Source organism: Melospiza melodia, chromosome 3 (assembly GCF_035770615.1).
Source record: "Melospiza melodia melodia isolate bMelMel2 chromosome 3, bMelMel2.pri, whole genome shotgun sequence".
Taxonomy (NCBI): Eukaryota; Metazoa; Chordata; class Aves; order Passeriformes; family Passerellidae; genus Melospiza; species Melospiza melodia.
This window is the reverse complement of record NC_086196.1, coordinates 63,071,017-63,092,963: the sequence shown is the minus strand read 5'-3', so window position 1 is coordinate 63,092,963 and position 21,947 is coordinate 63,071,017. Positions and strand designations below refer to the sequence as shown.

The 21,947-nt window shown below is 46.4% G+C and overlaps 1 protein-coding gene across 5 annotated transcripts in view; it reads left to right on the top strand.

The window, feature by feature from the left end:
• Positions 1–21,947, top strand: part of LOC134415959 (uncharacterized) — a 103,457-nt gene that overhangs the window by 34,554 nt on the left and 46,956 nt on the right. The window contains exon 5 of one of the 5 annotated variants that reach the window (XR_010027141.1): positions 9,484–9,525. The exons of 2 other annotated variants lie outside the window; for them this stretch is intronic. Coding sequence is in view for 2 of the 3 variants with exons in the window: in XM_063152030.1 (XP_063008100.1) it covers positions 9,484–9,537 (54 nt within the window). In the remaining variant the exon portion in view is untranslated. Of the gene's footprint in view, positions 1–9,483; positions 9,538–21,947 lie in introns of those variants that run through there. 2 more of the 5 variants (XM_063152031.1, XM_063152030.1) reach the window with 2 other exon arrangements.

The window sequence follows — 21,947 nt, the reverse complement described above, 5'->3', positions numbered from 1 at the left end:
GCTGCTTGTTTCAAGCCCCCAGCACTGCCATCTCCCATGTGCTGCAGCAGCAGAGCTGAGAGGAATGGGATAAAGCTGCAGGAGGCAATGTCCCTTCTGCTTAGCTCTGTCTGAAAAGTCTGTGGGGAGGGAGGGCTTTGGAGTCGTGTCCAAGCCAAGGCCTCAGTCAGAAGTGAGATAAACTATAGAGACATCAGATGATATCTTAGACCAGACTGGACATTCCCTGTGGACAGCTTTGGAGCCAAGGCCAGGAAGGAAGGGAGGAAACAGTCACGTTGGCCGCCCTGAATTAAAAGCTTTGTAAGCTTTTTCTCAGGAGCTGCTACCATGCCTGCCAGCTGTGAAACCAGACCCCCCAGTCCCTTTGCACCCCTCCTCCTTTCTCAGACTCTAGTGAGCAGGAGGGGCAAGCCTGACATTTGAACTTTGGTAGCTTTGGCATGTGCAGATGAGTGATAGGGAATTAATGAATCCTGCCCTTTCTTTACATTTTTGTTACTCCACAGGTGCTGGAGTTTTTGGTCAGGTCTATTTCCTGCACAAATGGAGCTTTGGGTTTTTTCCAGGCCTCAAAGAAAACTCAGTGAGGGATTTGGGGTTGGCATGGAGTGAATAGATGAGCCATCTGATGTACACTGCAGATCAGCAGACTCAAGACTCTGCCAGACCAGCAGGGAAAGCGGCTGCTAAGCCAGAGATGCTCCATGGAGAGTGTTCACTTCCTCCATCCCCAAATTCCAGTCAAAGGGCTAGTGGTAAAAGTGCCAGGGCAAATACAGCCTGTTTTATCTGTTCCTAAAGGGACAGGGCTTCTGTACAGGTCCAGACTATATCTGGAAACTGTGTGCCACGAAGAAGTCAGAGGAGCAGTAGAAAGGCAGTCACCTACAGACAGGCAGCCAGTCTGTTTGCTTAGACCACAACTGTGTGAGTAGGTAGCTGTGTTTGTGTTAGCTGTAGTTCTAGTGTGATATGCAGGGAAAACTTCAAAAAGCAGCCTGTAATTTGAATAATTTAATCTGTTCTCTGGGCCTTGGGAATAGTGGGAATTCAGAAGTTCTGCCAGGTGGCAGACCTTACTGGCCAGACTTCAGCTCCCTCTTTTCTGCAGCAGGCAGTGACCAGGCCAGGAGCCTGGTGCCACTCTGCAGTGGTCACTTGCACATCACCTTTCTGGGACTGAGGTGCAACTGGGCTGTGCTTATTTAGGGAGCAATTACTGGTGAGACTGACTTGCTGTTCTGCCAGTTGATATTTGCTAAAGGCTCTCACCCATTTCTCTTCAGCAGTGATAGCTGAGTCCCTCCCAGTAGTGCACAAAATGAGGTGATTAATGATAAACATGTTGGAAAGGATTTTGGTGACCACAGGAATTACTTTGTTTTGGTTTTCATGGTCCACTGTTTGCTGAGTGCAAGTCCTTGCAGTACATCTTTATTTGTAAGGCCTTGCTTGGCTTTTTTTTTTAAATTTGAATTGTTCTCAAAGATCACTTAATAATCAGCATTTCCTCTGCTGCCTTGTCCAGATGCACTAAGCTGTCAGTGTTTGCACTATTTGGAGGCTGTGGATTTTTGGCCCTTGCTGACAGAGGTGCTGCCTGGACAACTGGAACTCCCATCTAGGTGGAGATGGGAGCTCTTTATGACAGTGTTAAGAGACTCAGCAAGTGTTGATGCTTTGAAGGAGCCTCAGATAGACTGAGGATAAATGTGGCAAAAAAAGCATGAATGATTAATTCAACTGAATATTTAACTAGAAATAACTTTCAAAAGAGTTAAGAGGCTTTTCAGGATGTTCCACACTATCAGCACAGTGTTTGGGTGCTGAGGTTTGTTTTTGTAGGAGGGGACTGCTGGCCAAACCATTTGAGTTGGCCTGTATTTCAAAATGCTGTGTGGCTGTTTAACTTCTGATGGAGGAGTCTGGACACTGACTAATGATAATTGTAATTTAAAGCTATGGCTGAACTAAAGCCTTCCTGTTGCTGTGCTGCTTCAGGGGCTGGGCAGGGAGCTTGTGTGTGTGTCTGGCACATGGATGCACTGCATAGTGGCTTTGCATCCCTGGGCCCAGACAGTGGTTGATCCCCTGGCCCAGGGCATCCCTGGTGATGCAAATGCAGAGTCCCCTCAGGTGCCTGCTGGGAAAGCTTGGCCCTCTGGTTTGTCTGCCTGGGAGCCTGAGCCTGGATGGGGTTGGTATCAGCTGGAGTTGCTTCAGTTTAAAAGCAGTAAGGAGGAGCCTGTGACTTACTGTTTTTTCTGTACAGTTTTTGCACTGCAGGACTAAAAGATGATGCTCATGTCCTAGCAACACTTCTCAGTGCCAAGGAATTAAAAAACCCAGTCCAAAATCAACCTACAAAGTAGCTTTAGGGTTTTTTTGCCTGTTATTCTCCTAAACTCATTGGGACAGCAGACCTGGCTGTGCTCCTTGTAGAAGACTCATCACTGTGTTGGCCAAAGGACAGGAGCCATGGCCCTGCTCCCTCGTGCCCTGCCACGTGGGCACGGAGCACTGCTCTCCTGGTGGAGGATTTCTCTGAAGCAGTGGGCATGGGGCTGTGATGTTTGAGCCTGAAGGTGTGTTGGGAAAGCACTGAAAGCCTCAGCCTTGCTGCTGACCTGGGGCTGTGCTGAGCTTTCACATCTGGCCTGTCTAAGCGCTGCCTTTGGGGGTAGCTGCTCCCCCTGCTTTAACTCAGCCTGTGCTCTAGGAAGGGCCTTGCTGTGCCAGAGTACCTGTTGCTGATTTCCTGACTTCTGGGACTCTGGCTGGGCCCTCCCAGGGGGCTCCCCTGTTGTGGGAGACCCTCCTGGAGTGGTCTTGTGTCAGGAAAGAGACACACTGGATCTTCTTGGTCTTCAGGTTCTTGTTTATTGTTATCCTATCTAGAGTTTTACACGCTGTCCACACGAGGCTCAGTGCACTGGAAAAGCCCTGCAAAAATGGCCAACAATCTATTGTTACAAGGTTTTTTAAAGCTAAGCCATCCAATTAGGAATTGACACCTTGATTATTTCCCTTTTAACTCAATAACTGATCCCCTATAGCTCGCAATGTGGACTTTTCCACCCAATTACAAAATGCCACCCAAACCCATGAAGAAGGAAGAAGAAGAAACATGAGGAAGAAGCCCAGGATGGCACCCTGTGCCCTCCATCTTGCTTCCATCCACTACATACTAAAAATCCTAAAGCCTAAATTTCCCACCTAATTGATACATCTACACTGCTCTCTACAATCTACTTCACACCCTAGTGGATTCTAGTCTATTCTGGATTTAAGAAACTTTCTCCATGAATGAGGGTCAAAGTGCTCTGTGCCTTGGGTTTCCACATTACTGGATTGCTGTTCATCATCATCATCAGCGTGTGCCCGCCCCGCTGGGAAGCAGCTGTGTGCCCCCGGCGCTGTGCCGGTGCCACGCGGTGGGACGGAGGTCGGACCTGCTGAAGCAGGAGCCCACAGGCACGGAGTGCAGCACAATGGCTGCTTTGTGCAGCACCCTGACCTCCTGTGCCCACTGCACTGCAGCTGCGCCCTGCCCTGCATTAACCTCTGCAGCTCTCCCGCCCCAGCAGTGCTGGGATAGAGGATGGGCTTGCAGCAGCGGGGGAGAGCTGTTCCTGCTGGCCCAAAGCTGGCTCTGAGGGCTGCCAGGAAGGGAATGGGGCAGGCTCTTTGCTCTGGAATGCCCTCCCAGGGCAGGAGGGCTGTAGGGCTGTGCTTCCCTGGCTAGCTCACTGGGTGTAGTGGGATTGGTGTTGAGCTGGAGCTCGCAGGTAAGCATTGCCTCTGCACCAGCATCCACTTCACCTTGCTGTCCCAAGGTTGTCTTATTGAGGCCCCTTCAGTCCTCTGCTTAATGGGCCATGGAGCTGCCTCCCTGCCTTGCTGTGAGGCAATTTTCTCTGTGCATATTGCATCACTGGCCATGGTTTTTCCCTTTTCATCAGCCCTCTGCTGTGGCCTGGAGTGCAATTTCTCCTCACACTGTACTGTTTCTTCTTTCAGTTCTTTTTTTGTTTGGTTGTTCCAACAAAGAAAACACAGCAAGCAACATCATTGGTCTGTTTCTCTGTTTCTGTGCTAGACATTCAAGCTTGGTCTGCCTTCTTGTTCCTGGAAGACTCTGGACAACTGGGAAGCTGGCTGGTAGGGTTAACAGCATAGAAGTAAAACAGGGGTTATGGAGCTGAGGAGGATTCTTCTGAAAATTTGGACTGTTTAAACTTTGTGTCTTGTCAAGAGCCGTGAGATGTCAACAAGAAACAGAAACGTCCATACCTTTAAAGTGCACTTGTCCTGTGGAGGGTCATTAGCAAAACTAAAGAAAGGCAAGCTTCTGGCCTGCCTTGATATTCTTTGGAATGTCTGATCTTTGAGTCAAAGCACAGTTACTGAAAACAGATTTTTTTTTTTAAACTTTGAAATCTCTTTCATTAAGCAAGTGAAAATCCCTGCAGCATTCTTATATTGGAACAAGCTGATTCTATATCAGTATGTAGCATTTGATGAAGTGTGTCATTAAATGATGAGTTATGTTGAGAAATTGAGAGTTCCTGTGCTCTGTTGCTTGAAATAGGCTAAACTAGTTGAGAAAACCAGTAGTAATTGAACTGCATCCAACTCTGGACAGGCCCCTATGTTTAAAACTGTGGCCAGATAATAAAATAAATAATAGCAATTTACACTTCTCTGCAACACTAATGAACAAAAGAGTTGTTTTGTCTTGTGGAGGTAGTGAAAATGAAACTATTCTAAAACCAGAATTGTGTATATAAAAAGCAGATGTAAGATGAAAAGTGTTTATTGATATCTATTAATCTAAAATATTTTGCACTGTATGCTGGTTTGAGAGTTTGTTCAAACTCTTAAACATTTGAAAATTAAATTATGATGCCTGTCTTTAAACTGTGAATTGACAGAGTTTTAAATACTTAGTTTTGAACTGATGTTGCAGTGTGACATAAACTCATTCATCTTGGGGTTTGTCACTCATCAGTTGAGTGATCTTGCATTAAGGATGCCTGTAATTTGATTGTTAATATATATTAGTCATCGGGGCTGTGCAGTTTGTATAGAATAGTTCTGTGGTAGCTTTTCTGCATAAGCAAGTGCAGGCATTCACCATTTCCTTCTGGGTTAGTTCAGAACTGCTCAGGTCAGTGTTGCAGGACTTGGAGCGCTGCTGCTTAAGCAGTTGGAGGTATTTCCTGGAGCAAGGCTAGACTGGAGAGCTGTGCTCCAGGAGAAGCAGGGCTGCTGCCCCATCTCTGCTCTAATGGGGGTATTTGGATGTGGCAGTGATGTGCAGCAGAGCCACATGTGGCAGATCAGGGGTTCATTACATTTCATTCGGTGAATGTGGGATTCTGTTACTTCCAGTCTCTGCAACTTTATTTTGAATCCAGGCTCAGGACTGAGAGAGTCTCTGGGTTATGAGCAGGAGGTGAGATTGGTGGGCAGGTTCTTGGGTTGAGCTGATTCTCCTGCTTTCTGGAGGGTTAACCCTGAAGTGTTTCAATTTAGCTTTGCTTTTAGAGCTAGACATAGCTCTTGTGTCCTCAAAAAGGCTTTAACATTTCCGTAGTCATGTCATTTCCTCCTCTTCGTAGAAGTCACAGTAGATAGCAAAATAAACTTCCCTTCATGCAAATAGTAGTGCTCCCAAGCTGTAGTTTTCAGCTCTGATGGTAGCAGTTTTGTCAGAGACCTGCAGGAAGGACTTTTTAATTGAAATAGGCACTGTCTGTTTTTCTTCCATTTCATTTTCTGCAGGTGGAAGAAAGTTTTGGAAACCATACCCTATGGTTTTATTCTCAGCTCTGCTACTAATATCCTCCGTGACCTTTGACAAATCTCTGCTCTGCTCATTGTCATAACTCCCAGAAAATAGCTTGAGGAAATAAAACTGCACTTTCACATTGGTGTGGTAGTTAGGAATGATCCCAGGGTTACTAAATTGAATATGTCACCTTTCTTATAGGCTGTTTCTCCTGCTTTAGGCTACTGCAAGTCATGTAGCCAAATGAATGTTATTTCAGCTCTGCCTTGTATCTGTGTAAATAGGAGTTAATGAGTTGCTGCATCTCGTGGTTGGCTTGTGACGTGGAGGTCTCTGGAGGGAGGATGAGGAGAGGCTGCCATGGAAAGTCCCTGGCTGTTGCTAGGCAGCGCTGCATTTTAGCTTCCCTGTCTGAAAGCCTGTGCTCAGGTTTGGCAAGAAGAGGGAAGGCTGAAGGATGGAAAACCATTCAAAGATGGCTTGACTTACTTTTTCTAAAGCATGGTTCTGGTGTGCTGGGTGCAGAAAGTGTGTGGCTGCAAGTGAGGTGGAAGCAATTTGATTAAATAGAATAACATTTGATAACTTGCCTTCCCTGTATTCATTCTCATCTGCAGGATCATGTGGCTGGCTTGCTCTCTCCAGCTCTTTGTTTCAGATTTTACTATGATGTAGGATCTGGAAGCTGTGGGAGTGCAGGAGAAGTGGTCTTGCTCTGTTTTCAGTCTAAGTGGAAATAAGAGAGCTCCAGGGAGCTTCAGATGCTGAGGTTTATGCTCCAGTTTAACAGCCTGTGGATGAGGGGATATCATGTTTTTATTTTTCTACTTAGTCCATCAAGAGGAGCGCAGGAACAAAGAGGAAACACAAGAGGAACAAAAATGATGTAGGGTGTCTTGCTCTTGCTGCACAACGAGACCTTTGCAAACCGTAGCAGTAGTGTAATTGGTGGTAAGATTCTTGTATAATTAAAACTTATCACAACAGCATCACTAAAAGAATACTTCTTTTTTCTGCCAGAAGAGTAGGATTTGGGATACAGCTGAACACTTGAATTTCTCTTGGGAGAGTCTGGCTGGTTGTCCCATCTACGTACAGCTAAAAGCTTTCATTCACTCGTTGGTGTCATCTTGTAATTTCTGTCTCTGCTGGAGCTCCCTTTATGTTTCAATATAAGGCCAGGATGGGTAAATATCTTGCTGCCTCTCTGATTTTAGTTGGGAAATAGTCTTTTGTTGCACCTTGATGAAGTCATTGGGGGACCTGTGGGTGTGACCATGCTAGGCATTTCATCCCACTGGACTGTACTGGAAGGTGTTTTACTTGCTCCTTGGCCAGCAGAGCTATGTTTTTCCCCTTCCAGCAGAGGATTCAGTGGTGCTACTGAGGCAATGTAGAGTTTTGTGTCACAGCCTCTCTTCATCCTGGCAGTTCAGCCAAGTATCACTATAAAGCTCAGCTTTACAGTAGCCTTGGGAAGCCGAGGGTCTCACTCAAAGTCAAAAAGCTTGAAGTCATATGGGATACAACAGGGTATGTTCTGCTCTAACAGCATTCTTCCCCTAAAGGATGGGGCTCAAAATCCTGAGTCCTTATTCTAATTGTCATTGCTCAACCTGACATTGTCTTGCACATTTTATCCCACCTGTGACTTCAGCTATCTAGCCTACCCTTCCTCATCTCACCAGCCAACATTTTCATCACCTGGGAGAAAAACTGAAGGAGAGACCAAAACTTTGCAAGACCTCACAGCCCCTCACTTTTTTCCTTCCTTGCAGCCTGGGTTTTGTCAGCCCCATCAAGGTCTCCTTCCTTCTCTTAAGGAAGAGAGCCTTAAGAAAGGCAGAAGAAAGAAAACTCACAGCCTTACCATAGTGCCTTGCGGCCTGGCTGGGAGCTGAGTCCTGCAATATTTTATATGAATTCCCAGGATTCCTTATTTAGTTGGATAGCTGTGGGCTGGGCTAGTTCAGTTCAGCAGTTCTCTTTGTCTCCTGCCTGGTTTGTCCAAAAAGCTGTTGGATCTTTTTGGGTTAGAAACCTTGGAGCTGTGCTGCCAGGTCAGACCTGGGACCAGAGCAGTCAGGCATGGCTGCTGTTGAGTCCTTTGAATAATGGAGACAGCAGTAGGATTCACCTGCTAAAGGATTAACAGGAAAAAGCTCAAAATCCTTGCAGCACCTCCCTTTTTCCCCCATGCATGCTTGGATAATAAAATACACTGTCCTTGAGCCCCAAACTATTAATGTGAAAGTTTCAAAGTGGAGCATGTGTGTGCCAAGTTCTGGATTTTAGATCAAAGAGGCTGATGTGCTTAGAAATGCTGGGTGGATCTCTAACTCCCTCTCCAAGTTCTGGGCAGTAATGTGGATTGAGACTGCAAAGACATGCTTATGGGATGTGGAGTGACAGAGGGTGGTGGAGGAATGGAAATACTTCCCACCTCCCAGCAGTACTTTCTACTGGAAAAATAATAAATACTTTCACCTAAGCACTGACTTCAGTTTTGGGGTGGTGCTTTTTCTTCTGAATTTTTTGGAGGTTGTTTGTATGTTTTGGATTTTTTAGGCTTTTTGAGTTTCCAAGACTCCCTGTACTGTGTTGCTTTTTATCTTGCTTTGTGCTAGAGAAAGCAGAAGGCTAACAAACAAAAAGAGAGAAAATAGAAAGGTCTCACTATTTCCCACACATGTTGGTAAAATGGTGGGATGTCTTTCTACAGCCTTTAAGAGCTTCATCTGAAAAACACTTCAGTTGCTTTGTAAAAGCATGTGGCTGTGGGGAGTGCTTTCCCATACTTCACACAGCTTTCCAACCGGAGAAGTGTTAAAAACAGAAGCGAGGAAAATCTTTCATTTCTTTCAAAAGCTGATGGCGAAGATTCTTCCTGACATGCTTCCCTCACCAGGTATTTCAGTATGAAAAATACAGTTAAAATATTTTTTTTTAATGAAAGAACTGTTCTCTTGAAGCCTTGTTTTTCCAATTGGGAGTTGTTTTGTGACAATTTTTTGAGTGGAAAGAATGATTTTATTCACTTGCCAGCTTTTAAAACACTGCCTCAAAACTGGGATAGAACTTCAACTCACCTGTTTTTTTCTGTAATTTCCCAGAATAATTGCTGGTTCAAGTGTATCCTGTTTGCTAAGTTGTGTGGTTCATGTTATGACAACTTTAATGACTCTTGCAGTATATGGCAAGGAGATTTAGAACTGCAGCCAGGTGCTTTTTGCTTTTTTTTTTTTTCATTGTAAATAAATAAGCATAATGAAAATATCTGTTTAATAATGGGAGCATTCACATTTACATTAAATAGACCATATTTTCCTTTCTAAAGGTAGATAAATTCACGTGCTTCAGGGATAAGTTTAACCACTAATTGATGGAAATTAAGAAGAAATTTCCTTTCAGGCTGTTGTTCTATCTTTTTCCTTGTGAAATTTCTTGTGTGTTCTTTCAAAGCCTAGGCCAAAGGACTCTATGCAGGCTGTGTGAGACAGTCTCAGATTAGGTTGACTTACTTGCTGGCCACCTTTGGTAATTCTTAATCTTTCATATCCCACTTAACCATCCATCCATCCATCTTGTTTTAATGAAGTGTTGATTGAAAGGGACTCCTTACAATATCCCTCTTTCTGTTCATTCATACTATTTCTACTAATCCCTGGATTCTACTTCTCTTTCAGAAGATGCTGCTCAAGAAGAATTGTGGAGCGAAGACTAGAGTAATTAAAATTCGTGTAAGTTGCCCTTTTCTGGTGCAATTCCTTCATCTTTCCACATATACTAATGTGGTGGTTCTCACTGAATATCTGTGTCCAGAAAATGATTTCTGGAGATTTCTTGTGGCTTGATCAGCTGCATAACAAAAGTTGCCAGCATGGAGTATAGCATGTAGTTGCAATTTAGGCTAGGTGCTGACAAGGCTAATAATACATTGTCTTTTCCATTTTGGAGACCATGGTTTCAAAGCTTCCTTGGTTTGAGTCTACATCCTGTGCTGTGAGCTCATACAGCATAGCTGTCTGGTAGGGTGTCATCTGGATCCTTCTTGACCAAGTGGTGTTTGGTAGGGGTGAGAGGAGAAAAGGGATGTACCTGCATGATGCACTAATGTTTGCAGAACCAGGTGGGATATGGGACTGGGTGATGGCTGGTAAGAGCTGCATTGCTTGGACGACTTTGTAGCTGGGATGAAGCTGCAGTGTCCTGAGCCTCTCTGTGTTTGACAGCCTGCATCCCTACCAGAAATGCTCAAGTCTCATCCTTGTAGATTTTGTTACCTGCACCTCTGAGAGTTTTGTCTTTAGCAGCACATTCCTGGACTCATCAGCCAGCCTCTGCTTCCTTTGTGGGTACCTTGTATTTCTTTTGGTCTGTGCTGTATGGTCATGTGGGAGATATATCCTGGGCTGAATCTAAGAGAAATGTGACAAGTAGGTTGACAGAGGTGATTCTCCCCCTCTTCTCTGCGCTGGTGAGACCCCACCTGGCATGCTGCATCCAGCTGTGGAGTCCCTGAACAAAGAAAGAAAAGTAACTGTTGGAGCAAGTCCAGAGGATGGCTGTGAAGTTGTTAGGAGGACTGCAGCATCTTCCCTACAAAGGCTGAGAAAGCAGGGGCTGCTCTCCCTGGAGAAGATAAAAACTCCTAGGAGACCTTGTATCACCTTCCAGTACCCAAAAGGTACTGGAAGGGTACAAGGCAGCTGGAGAGGGACTTTTCACAGGGGTTTGTAGTGATAGAACAAGGGGCAGTGGCTTTAAGCTGAAGGACAGTAGATTTCAATTAGATTTTGTGAATAAATTCTTTACAGTGAGGGTGATGGATGCACTGGAACAGAGAAATTGTGGCCAGGTTGGATGGAGTTCTCAGCAACTTGGTCAAGTAGAAGGTGTCCTTGTCATGGCAGGGTGTTGGAACTAGATGATCTTGAAGGTCCCTTCCAACCCAAAACATTCTAAGATTCTGTTTGTTTGTGATCTTGCACGTTGTCACCAAAGCAGGTGTACCTGATCTTCCATGTTTGTGATACACAGGCAAAAAAAAAAGATTAGGGGGAAGAAAACAAATATTCTTTGTGATGGAGCTGCTATTTTCACTGCAGTGTTTCTTACAGCCTTGCAAGAGGGATGAATGATAGACCAGGATCCTTTCAAGGTTTTTACCTTGCCCAGCAGGCAATAGGAACGCTGCCTTTCTGTACCCAGAAGTGCTGCAGTTGATAATTATGCTGTTGGATGTCCTTGCCCATCAGTGCTCTGGAAATGAATTTGGTGTCTGAGAGGAGGAGGAGCAGGTAGAGCTGGCTGGAGCCTGGTGCGCAGCTGGGGGTGGTATTTTTCTGACTTCTCAAACACCTTCTGTCAGGGCTCTTCAGTCCTGTCTTCCAGCAGCCCCACAGTGACCCAGTACTTCTGATTGCACAGTTAATCTTGATCTTTTATGTACTCTCATGTGCTTCTGCCTGGATTGTTTTCAATATAGTTGTGTCCTTCTGTGCCCCATGAGCTCTCCCCAGGCTGTGCCTGTCCTTCAGACCCACCAGCTGTCTAATCCTGGTGCAATGTTTTAGCACATCTTGTTTATCACCTTCCTTTATGCCTGCCCTGTGCTCTTTCACTGGGTTTTTTCTGGGTGTCTGTCCCTGGACACCAGCTATTTCCAGTGGTGCTTGGTGATGGTTCTCCAGTCCCTTGGGTTTCAGTGATGCCTTGGTGAGGTGGTTTCCTGACAATTTAAGCTCATTATTGTGGCTTACTATTGTCCCCCTGGAGAATCTGAAAGGAGAATTATCCCTTTGCTCCTTGAGCCCATGTCAGCTTGCAGTAAAATAAACAGCAGAAACTGGGAGCACGCTTTTCTGACAGATGGCACAAAATCCACTCTTCTCTGGCCAGCCTTGCCAAGCTGGGGCAGTGCCTCTCCACCTGAGGCACTGGTGGCTTCCATGGTAATAGCATGTGATGCTTCACAGCCTTTTGCTGGTCTGTTGTAGTGGCAGAGCTGTTTAGTAAAGGTGCATTTTTGCCTCCATTTTTCAAGGGATTGTGAATGCCCACTTTTGTGTACGCAGCTGAGAAAGGAAGCAGCAGGTCCCTGGCAGAACTCTTTGCTGAAGTGCCTCAGCTCTGGAAACAGCTGAGAGAGGTCAGTACTTCTGAAACACAGTGCCATGCTCTCATCATATAAAGGGAAACCTCAATCCAGCCAGCAGGACATGCTTGGCCTGGTATTCCTTCTCTGTGTTGCCCAGCAGCAGAAAAAGAGGTAATGGGCACAAGTAGAAATGTAAGATATTCAGGTTGCCCAGGGAAATTGTGGAAACTCTGTCCATGGAAAGAGTCATGGTGTGCCAGGATACAGTCCTGGGCAACAGGCTCCTGCTGACCCTGCTCAGAGGAGGGGGTTTGAACTCAGCTATCTCTAGAGCAGCCTCAGCCCTTCTGTGATTTCTGGGTCTTGTCCAGCATTCAGTAATGGAGTCAGAGCACACTAGGGACCTAAGTTCTATTGGAAGGGCTATTCTAAGGCCCTACTGAATGTGGCATTTTGGCAAGAGTGATAGCAGGAGGCAAGGTGAGAGGCTTGGCTCTGTGTTGCTGAGGGCCTGGTGGCACAGGTTCATCGTTGGAATCTGTCCATTGTGGTGAGGGTAGAAGAAATGAAGACAGATCTCATAGTGATGGGTTGATGAGCTGTTACAGGAGGAACCAGGCAGCTGTCTGTGTGTCTGAACAGGAAACATCACCATGTGAACCACTTTGCTTGTGTCACTGATGCACAAGTGCTCCTGTTTCAGATCAGGTAGTGTCTCTTTCTGAACTGAGATGGTCACAGATATCCAGAGAGACTACAGCTGGATGAACAGGCAGTGTGAACTGATCTGAGGAGCAGGCAGGATATCTAGTGGCTTGTGCCAGGGATTTGAACCAAGGATCCTTGATTTCTTCAATTTTTATGCTGCTGAATAACTTGTAGGAGAAAGGATCTTGCTTATTCCATCTTGTGTGGGGACAGTGATGACAGTGACCTTCTAATAGCATCAGCAATAAAGCATTTTCATCCTGTTCTTGTTGAGATCAGTATCTCATGTGGTTGTGAGATGATGCCTGCTTTTAAAAATCCCTCCTGGCTGATACTTTGATTGCCTTGACATCTTGGGGCTTTGCTGATGTGTCAGGGTGCAAGATGTTTTCTCATGCATCATTACAGCTATTGCTTCCTCTGTCTTCTGCTGGAAGAGTCTCCCATGGGAAGGTGAGATGGAGTGTCTTTGCCCTCTGGCATGGAAACACACCTACAGCCTTTGGTTTGTGGTCCTTGGTGGCCTTTCTTAAGCAGGTGACCTGCTGCTGTTAAGCAGGTTGCAGTTTTTTACTAAGGTGTCACCTTGCTCTTGTTTCCTATGCTTAAGTTTCCCAAGGGCCAGCTCAGGTGGTGATCAGCCAAAGCCTTTCCCCTCACGCAGTGGTTCTTAAGTGGGATGATGGGATAGTGATGTGACTACTAAGAACCTAACAGTTATGGAAGAGAGGCTGGCTACCTTTTCTAATGTGCAGCAGCTCAGTTTGAAATGTTTTCAGGAATAGCAGCTGTGAGAGGTGGCAGCCTACTGTGAAGAGCAAATAATATTAAAAAGAAAAAAATCTTGCTTCTGTTCCCACAGAGTAAGAGATAATGGAACAGAAGAATCATCCCCTGTGGGCAAGTGAGCAGAGATAAATCAGAGGTGACAGCATGTACATGAACTATGGATTTGTACAAAGCACATGCCACTGCAAGGTCAGGGGCAGGTGTTGGCTTGTGTGTGGCACATGAGCTGGGCAGTGTGAGTGTACAGACCTGGTCCCTGGTCTGTCATTTATTCCTGTTTCTGTTCTTCCTTGACAAACTTCTACATGCAGTCTCTGAATGGGATTAGTGGAGCTGAGCTTGTCTTAACAGCAGTAGGTGGGTAGAAGACACCCAGGGGCTTACCAGTTGTGTCTCAAGGATCTTGTTGGGGCTGGCAGAAAGGAAGGAAGGATTTCAAGGCCAATCTGATAACCTGGCTGATCAGAGAGATGTTTTCTGCTATGTAAAAATAAGAATTTTGAATCGGAACATAAACCTCTTGTGCTCTTGCCTTGATCTTATCAATGTTGAGAACACCCTCTGCTTGGGCAGGGGCCAGATCCCAGGGAATGACTTCCCTGTCTCTTATCTCTTACTCTGCATCCTAAAAGGCCACTGCAGAAACATGCTGCTGGCTTGTCTTCTTCTAAAACAAGGGACCTTTTCAGCTTGGAGCTGAACAGGAGATATGCTGGCCAGAACCTTCTGGGCAGATGCCTGAGCTATTCACACGTGCAAGGCATACCAGGTGACAGAGCAGTATTGGTGCAAACCTCCGTTTCTGGCTGTGCAGCACTAAGTCAAGATGTAATCAAAAGGTTCAGTGTGTGTATACATACATATGTACATATATATATATATATGTGTGTGTGTGTATATATGTATATAAACCCCACAGATGTTGCTCCTTCCATCACAGGCTTCCAAGGAGCACTGCAAGCATTTAGCATTGGATGCATATAAATATGCAGATAAATACCATGATTGCAATTTCAGAGTGAGTTACCCTGAAAAACCAGCAGAAGGTGTAACTCACTTGAAGAGAGATAGGGTGATGAGAACTTTAGACCATGTTTCTAGATCTGTGTCCTTATCCATACCATATCATGAGTATAAACACCTAGGGCGTCTTAGGCAGCAGAAATCCCAACCTGTAGCTTACAAATAGTTTCTCAAACCTTCCTGGTTGTTTCTAGTATGTGCCTGACTGTCTAAACCTCACCCTGATCTTAGAATCAACAAGAGAGACTTGCCTCCCTGGCCAGTCACAGCCTTATGGTCAGAAGCCCCTCGTGGAGATTTTGATGTTCCAGTTTCCCCTGAGGTGTCTTGGCTCCAGTTGATGGACATGCCTCTGCTGAGCAAAATGGAGAGGGCCCTCTGCTAAGTGGGAGCATGAATGTCCCTTTGAGTATCCTACGCTCCTCCCAACCCAGCCACTGAACTGCCTGCTGAAGATGATAGTTGGTCCTGGAGAATGCCAGCCCTTGTTCTGAATAATTCCTGACAAAATACTTTGTCCAGAGTTTCCTCAGTTTGGGGAAGGGTTCTGTGTAGCCAAGGGGGGAATGCCTCTGTCTTTTAAAAACTACTCCAAATATCTGATTTTTACTGGATTTCATGGCAAAGGCTAACCAACCTTTAGCTTGCCCACAGCCCTTAGAAGTGGGACTGTCGTATCTCTCTTCTGTTTCTGCAAGGATAAGAACTTTTATTGCTTCCTGCTTTTCATAAATTCCTGTCATGTATGCCCTTGCACCTATTGAATCATGTAAGTGCCCACAGAACAGACTTTGTGGAATAACCAAGATTAATCCACACAGCACCATGAAAGAAGCAAGTGGCTGGTGAGTGAGGAGGCTGACTTCCTATTTTCAGCACTGTTCCTGCTTTGTGGTCTGATGTGGGTTGTGGGTCTGGTTTAAGGATACGGGGAGGTAGAAACAAGGTGCAGCCCAATTGCTTCTGGGACAGCCTTGTGTGACAGTGGTGGCTATGGCTGGTGGCACTGTGGTTCAAGGAAATGGAAAGTGGCAAGGCATGTTTCACAGAGAAGGGGTCAGATTTAATGACTTCTGGGTGATATCTTGCTGATGGAGCAGACAGAAAGAGATGTAGAGGATGGCACAGGGTCACAGACAGCCGCTGCTCTCTGTCAGAGCTTCAAGTCCAAGATGGCTAATTAGGCACATCTGCTCACTGTGTCCAGCCCCACTGCAGTTGTTCTGCTCCCTTTTTGTTCATGTGGCTGTGGGAGCCTGGCAGCCATTGCCTCTCCCAGTCCCTGGAGCTGTGATCCTCTTTTCCCACACACCTCTCCCATAATACACCCACTTCCCTGCGCTTGGCTTCCACAGCTGGGGTGGTTTGTCCAGAGGCAAGTGCACCATGTCAGCATGTGTTTGCAGCCTGCTCATGCCAGGCTAATTAATCCTCACTTTGCACCTTTAATTTGGGTACCCTTCAAGTTGAGAGCAGCTCTGTGCCAGCCTGCCTGGTCAGAGGGAATCTGCTCTCCCTGGCCTCATGCAAACTGGAAGCCGCGCACGCCCGAGCGCACACCACGTGCCGGCTCTGCGGGAAGCACGGTGCCTGGGCCTCCTGGCCCCGAGGGAGCAGGACTGGGAGGCAGCTGCTGTGATCCCTCTGAGAGGAGGCTGTTCCTGCTGCACAGCAAGGGCTGGAATGGGGAGGGTGGAGAGGAAGGAGAGGGTGAGGTAGTGTCACTTGTGTCCAGAGCAAAACTAAGGACTCTACTCAGATGCACTTGGAGATTTAGGGCCAGATTGTGCTGTGTCTGTGTTTATTTGGAGCTACTCTTGTGCTTGCCTCTTTTCCTGCTCAGGCACATGCAGACCCTGTAGTATTTACAGGAACTGCTGCAGGTATGCAGGCAGCACAGGCACCTTCTTATGAGAAGGAAAAAAGTAGGTGCAAAATATGGCTCATTCGTAGGGAAATATGGGTTCATTCCCTTGGTCCTAAGAGACTTGTTTTGTCTTCAGAGCATGATCTTTACTGGGACCCTGGCGTGGTGGGTTCCCCAGCTTGGCCAGGGAGCACTGACAGACTGCTCCTCTGAATGACCCATCTGTCCCTTTTCTTTGTGCAGCCTCTTTCCTTCAGGTTGTCAGCCAGGCAAAATCAAAGCTTGCAGTCAGCTTTGTCAAAGACCTATCTAAAGATGTGTGAGAGAGGAGAAGAAAGGCTTATCATGCTTGTGCCAGCAAGGATCCAGAGCTGAAACTGGCTATTTCTGCGTTTGGGCAAGTGACCAACAAGCGTCTGCTGTGCCCTTTGAAGTACCTTCCAAAAAGGTTCAGTGCTGTCTGTCTGGTGGCACCTCTGTAAGTCTGGTAGTTGCCACCTCACAACTCTGCGCACACATTTGCAAATGTTTGATTTTTTTAAAAATTTTTTTAAACCTTTCTAAGATGAACAGTGATGTGTTTGTAAACCGTTGAACTGCTCTTTGCAATGTGGTGGTATGGAAAGAAAAAGGTGTTAGGCAGCCTTGTGTTGGTGATGGCAGACAGGTCTTTCAGTCTTTTGGGGGGGCAATGAAAATCATAAGAAAACAGTGCCCACTGCAAAGTTTTGGTTTCCTTGTCAGAACAACATTTGGAGATGATCTTTTTTTTTTCTTGGAAGAGAAAAGAAAAGGGTAGTCATAAAGTGAAATTCTGGCACGGTCTATTTTTTAACTATTTCTTGAAATAAAATTCTATATGAACCTGGGAGTGTCGGACAGACTTTCAGGAGGAAAGGAGTTTGCCTGTGAAAATTTCCTCCTGTAGCTGCTCCAGGTCTGTGACTGGAATAAATTGTTAGAGGCCCTATCAGAGTTAATGAATAAGCAGTTAAATGTGAATTGTTGCTCCACTGGAGGAGCTGGTCCTGCTTGCCAGCGACTATTTCTTGAAAACTGCCTGAAGCAAGACTGTAATTGAAAAGAAATCGCCTCTCATCAGAAGGTTGAAACACCTAAAAGTTAATTAATTCATCCTGGCTGTAGTGTGCTGTTGTGGCTTAACCCCATGATGAAGTTGCTAACTTGCTACCCTGGTGGGTTGGGGGAGAGAATTGGGAGGGTAAATGTGAGATGGTTTGTGGGTTGAGATAAAGATGATTTAATAGAGAAAACAAAAACTGTACATGCAAGCAAATCAAAACAAAGAATTCATTCAGCTTTCCATGGGTAGGCAGTTGTTCAGCCATCTCCAGGAAAGCAGGACTGCATCATGGCTACTTGGGAAGGCAAAACACCAGCTTAATGCCATCTTATGGTATGGAAAAGTCCTTTGTCCAGTTTGAGTCTGATGTCCTGGCTGTTTCCTTCCCAGCTTCTTTCTCATGCCCTTCCAAACCTTCTTGCTGTCAGGGCACAAGAAGCTGGGAAGTCCTTAACTTAGTATAAACACTGCTTGACAGACTGATAGTTTAATTATTGCTGTCACCATTATTCTCATCCTAAATCGAAGCCACAGGATACACCAGGTACTAAGCAGAAAATTAATTTTATCCCAGCAGAAACTAGGACATGTATGTATTATGCATTGAAGAAACTGAGGCAGAGATGTTGAGAAGTGGCTTGGGCAGAACCATGTTTGGAATTACAGATGTGACTAGGAGCAGGCATGTGGGTCCCCTTCCCTTGCTCACGGCTGATGGCTTCACACATCAAAGTTGAAGAGTGAAGAAGTTTATTTTCTAACACTTAGCAGGGGTGAGAGGAAGGAGGACCATGTGGAGTTAAATCAGTGTACCTGTAAATGTTCCTCTGTGGAGTCTGACAGCCTTTACTCTTTCTGTGCCCTGCCTGAATATTGGTGCTGCCTCTGGCTCTCCCCATTCCTGAGCAAGGCAGCTATATCCCAGGCAGGCATCTGTCCTTGCCAGAGCTGTTGTGGGGATTTATTCCTTCCCACACAGGGTGGTGGTGGAAATCGGATGCGCCTTTACAGCTTGCAATTACATGGTGCCTTTCATCCCAAAGGACTTTTAACAAGTGAGTCTACAGACTGCAAAGGGATCATTCACCCACCACTGGAAGGCAGCATCCTTTAAATGGAGCTCAGCAGCGCTTCCCAGCCACTGGGGTCCAAGAGTAGGAAAGAAGGGACTCCTGTGTTGGATTGGCCTTGAGTAGGGACAGGTTGGCAGAGTGCACAAGCTGATCTGGTTTTGAATCCCACCTGGATACTGGAGCTCTTGAGAAAGAGGACCAAAGAGTCCTCTTAATGTACATCTCCCCCAGCACACCACTCCCTTCAAGACATCGTTGTGTTGGGTAGCTGCATTTCCCCACTCCTATGGGGATTGTCATTCCCATAGCTGAAACCTCACTTGGACCTGTGCTCACTTTGGCTTTGTCCAGAGAGGAGAACCATGATTCTGTGGAATCATGAGACCAAAATCATGTTACTGTCTGCATTTGAGGTACTTCCCCAGACTTCATAGAAGTGAATGACCTGTTTCTAGGAGGAATATGGCTTCATATTAATAGATTTAGCTTTACATGTTTGTTTTCTTCCTGTATGCTCTTTCCTTGCCAAAATGTACAATTATGTTACAGATGGGTTTATGGAACAGTTGTGCATTTGTCTGTTTTCTGAAAGCTGCTAATATGATTGAAATTTGCATTTCTTCTGTGATGTTTAATCTTACTGGCCTTCTTTGAGGCACCTCCCTCCACTCACTATATTTAGGTGTACTTCTTTGTTAATACACTTCAGATACGTTTCAAACCTGGTTGTTTATTTGCCCCCCTGTATTTAAAGGTGATAATGTATTGGTGAGGACAGTACATGTTGGCAGGAGTGTATGTGTGGGCTCATGTACATGGGTGAAGAGGCATCCTTGACCAAGGTGGTTTGTGCATAGTTGCTTGAAACATGTGTGGGATGAGTTTACTTCCCTTAAGAGCTCATCTAACCCAAATCAGTGTGGGTATATCCAGGTGCTGGAACTACCTTGTGTTCTGAGCAGTGATGAGCTGTGGTGCCTTAGACCATCCCCTGGATGCTGTGAAGTTCCGGCTGTGCATGGCTTGAATTACTTTACAAGCAGGCAAAGTTTGTGTGAGTGGAACAGCCCTCCCTGTGATTTCTGAGTCAGGAGTCTGTGTGTGCCCAGAGGGATGTGCACAAGTGACCAGGGAAGGGCCTGTGTACTGGGGAGAACCCAAGGCAGGTGAGTATGTGCAAGTGAGCACGTGTGTGTGACAGAGCCTGTGTGTGAGCCTGTGTGCTCTCCTGTGGCAGCCGTGTGAGTCTGACTCGGGCCATTCTCCAGCTGTGTAAATAGATTGCTTAGCAAACTGAGGGCTCTGGTTAATGATTGCCATGAGCACAGGGCCCATATTAGGCTCCGTTCTGTGAGCGGTACCCAGCTGTCTGAATGCCATTAGAGTGAGCACATGAGCCTTTAATGTCAAGTGTGTATTGTTTGTGCTCTGAGGAGCCTCTGCAGGAGCTGCCCTGGGGTTGCTCACCAGGGACTGTCAGGCAGGTTTATGGCAAGCTCCCTGGGACCTGCTGCAGTGGCAACAACCCTTAACACCCTTCCCTAGTCAAAGCAAAGTCCCAGGCATGGTGTGCCCAAGGAGAAGGGCAGGCTGGCTAGGATACTTGCCCAGACTACAGGGAGGCAGCTGGCCCAAGCCACAGGGTGGCAGGAACATGTTCCCCTCTCTGGCAGCTGGCTCTATCTGTTTTTGTTCTGGAAATACATCTACAGAGCTTTGCCTTGTGCTACTCATCAGGACCAGACCACCACATGCTGTGATCCCAAATGGTGTCTTGGACTAAGCCAGATCAGGCCTGGTCATCCCTACAGCTGGACATGAACTCCAATCTAAAAATGCTCCTCTGCAAGAAGAGACTTGAGGGATTTGGAGGTTTCTTAGCTCCAGCGAGGTCAGTGCCAGAGATGCTGCCCTGTCAGTCAGGGAGCAGGTGCACAAGGATCCTGTATAGCTCAGGGTTGTAAAGGAGTGCAGATAGGTCAGGATGTTGCTATGGGTGAGGGAGTCAGGTTACTGCCTCTCCTGTTACTGCCTGCAGCTGGGCACAGGCCCATTCTCACTCTGCCCTTGTCTGTGGTTGTTGAAAGCCAGTGGTCACCTTGTGGCTGCTTGAGAGGTGCCAGGATGATGAGGCAGGATTGGGTGCATTTTGAGCCTCACTTGCAGCTGCATGACTTCCTCTGAATCTCAGCATCTCCTGCGTCTTCTCACATCCCTGACCTTCAGCCTCACCTGTGCTGTGCCCATTGTCCTGGCAGTGCCCTGGGAAGGCTCTCTGCCCCACACATTGGCCCCAGAAGAAGACCCAGAAAGAAACCATAGCAAACTTTCCACCCAAAGCCTGGTGAGTTTTGTAGATTACTTTTGTCTGTCCTTTGGAGCCATCTTTCCCCAGCCTCTTCATCTGCCGTGTGCCAAAAACGAACGGATTCAGCTGCCTTCCCTAATCCTGTCTGGCATTTCAAAATGGAGGGGACTGCCAGGTTCTTTGTTCCCATTCCCTCTTGGCACTGGCAGGGGACCTTCTCTGCTCTGGAGAAGGACAAATGTGCTGATTTATTCTGCCCCTTAGCTTTGAATAGGGGTTGCTATGTTACCTTCCAGCTCTGAGGCCTGCCAGAACATACACCATATATAACCCCACAGCAGGTGGCTATTGAGTAAAGGCCCTTAAATCTGCCTCTCTTGTTTCTTATGCTGCTGGCCAAGGTGTCAGGGCGATGTAGCAGGGCATGATTTGCTGGCTGAAACTCCAGGCACAGCTGATGCCAAGCACCATGTTGGCATTTTCCATTCTCGAGTGCCCATCTTAATTGCAGCAGAGATACCAGCTAGGCAGGAACATGCTGCCCACACTGGCTTTTAGAGGCCTTTCCTGACATAAAGGCTGCTGCCCAGTGGGGCTGAGCTGTGACCAAGAGCCTTGGAGACAAGAGGCTTCCAGATCCTGCTGCAGTTATTGCAGCTCTCAGGGCCTGGCTTGGACACTTCCTAAGCTCACTCTGATTTTCTATGTGTATTTGGGTGAGACAAACCATCCTGGCAGCTTTTTGGGGATATTTGTGTGTTGCTGCCTTGTGATGACAAGTTAAAACCCAGGCAGAGGAGAGGTGGAGGCATCAAAACACCACCTTGCCATGCTGTTAGGTGTGTGATAGACCTGAATCTGAAGTGCTAAAATGAACCTCTGTCTTCTGCCAGACAGAGTTATTAAATGTTCCTAAAAAGCCTAGTTCTTTGAGGAACAGTCCCACAGTGCAGGCTAAGCAAAGAAGACCATTGTTCTAGTTAGGAAAGGCCTAAAAAAGGATCAGGGGGCTACATAACACCAGAGCCCAGTCTGAATCACATAGAATGTTAAGAGTTGGAATTGACCTTAAAGATCATCTGGTTCTAATCCCACTTAGGATTAGACAGGGACATCTCCCATCAGACCAGGCTGCTCAAGGCCTTATCCAGCCTCACCTTGAGCACTGCCAGGGGTGGGGCATTTACAGCCTCCCTGG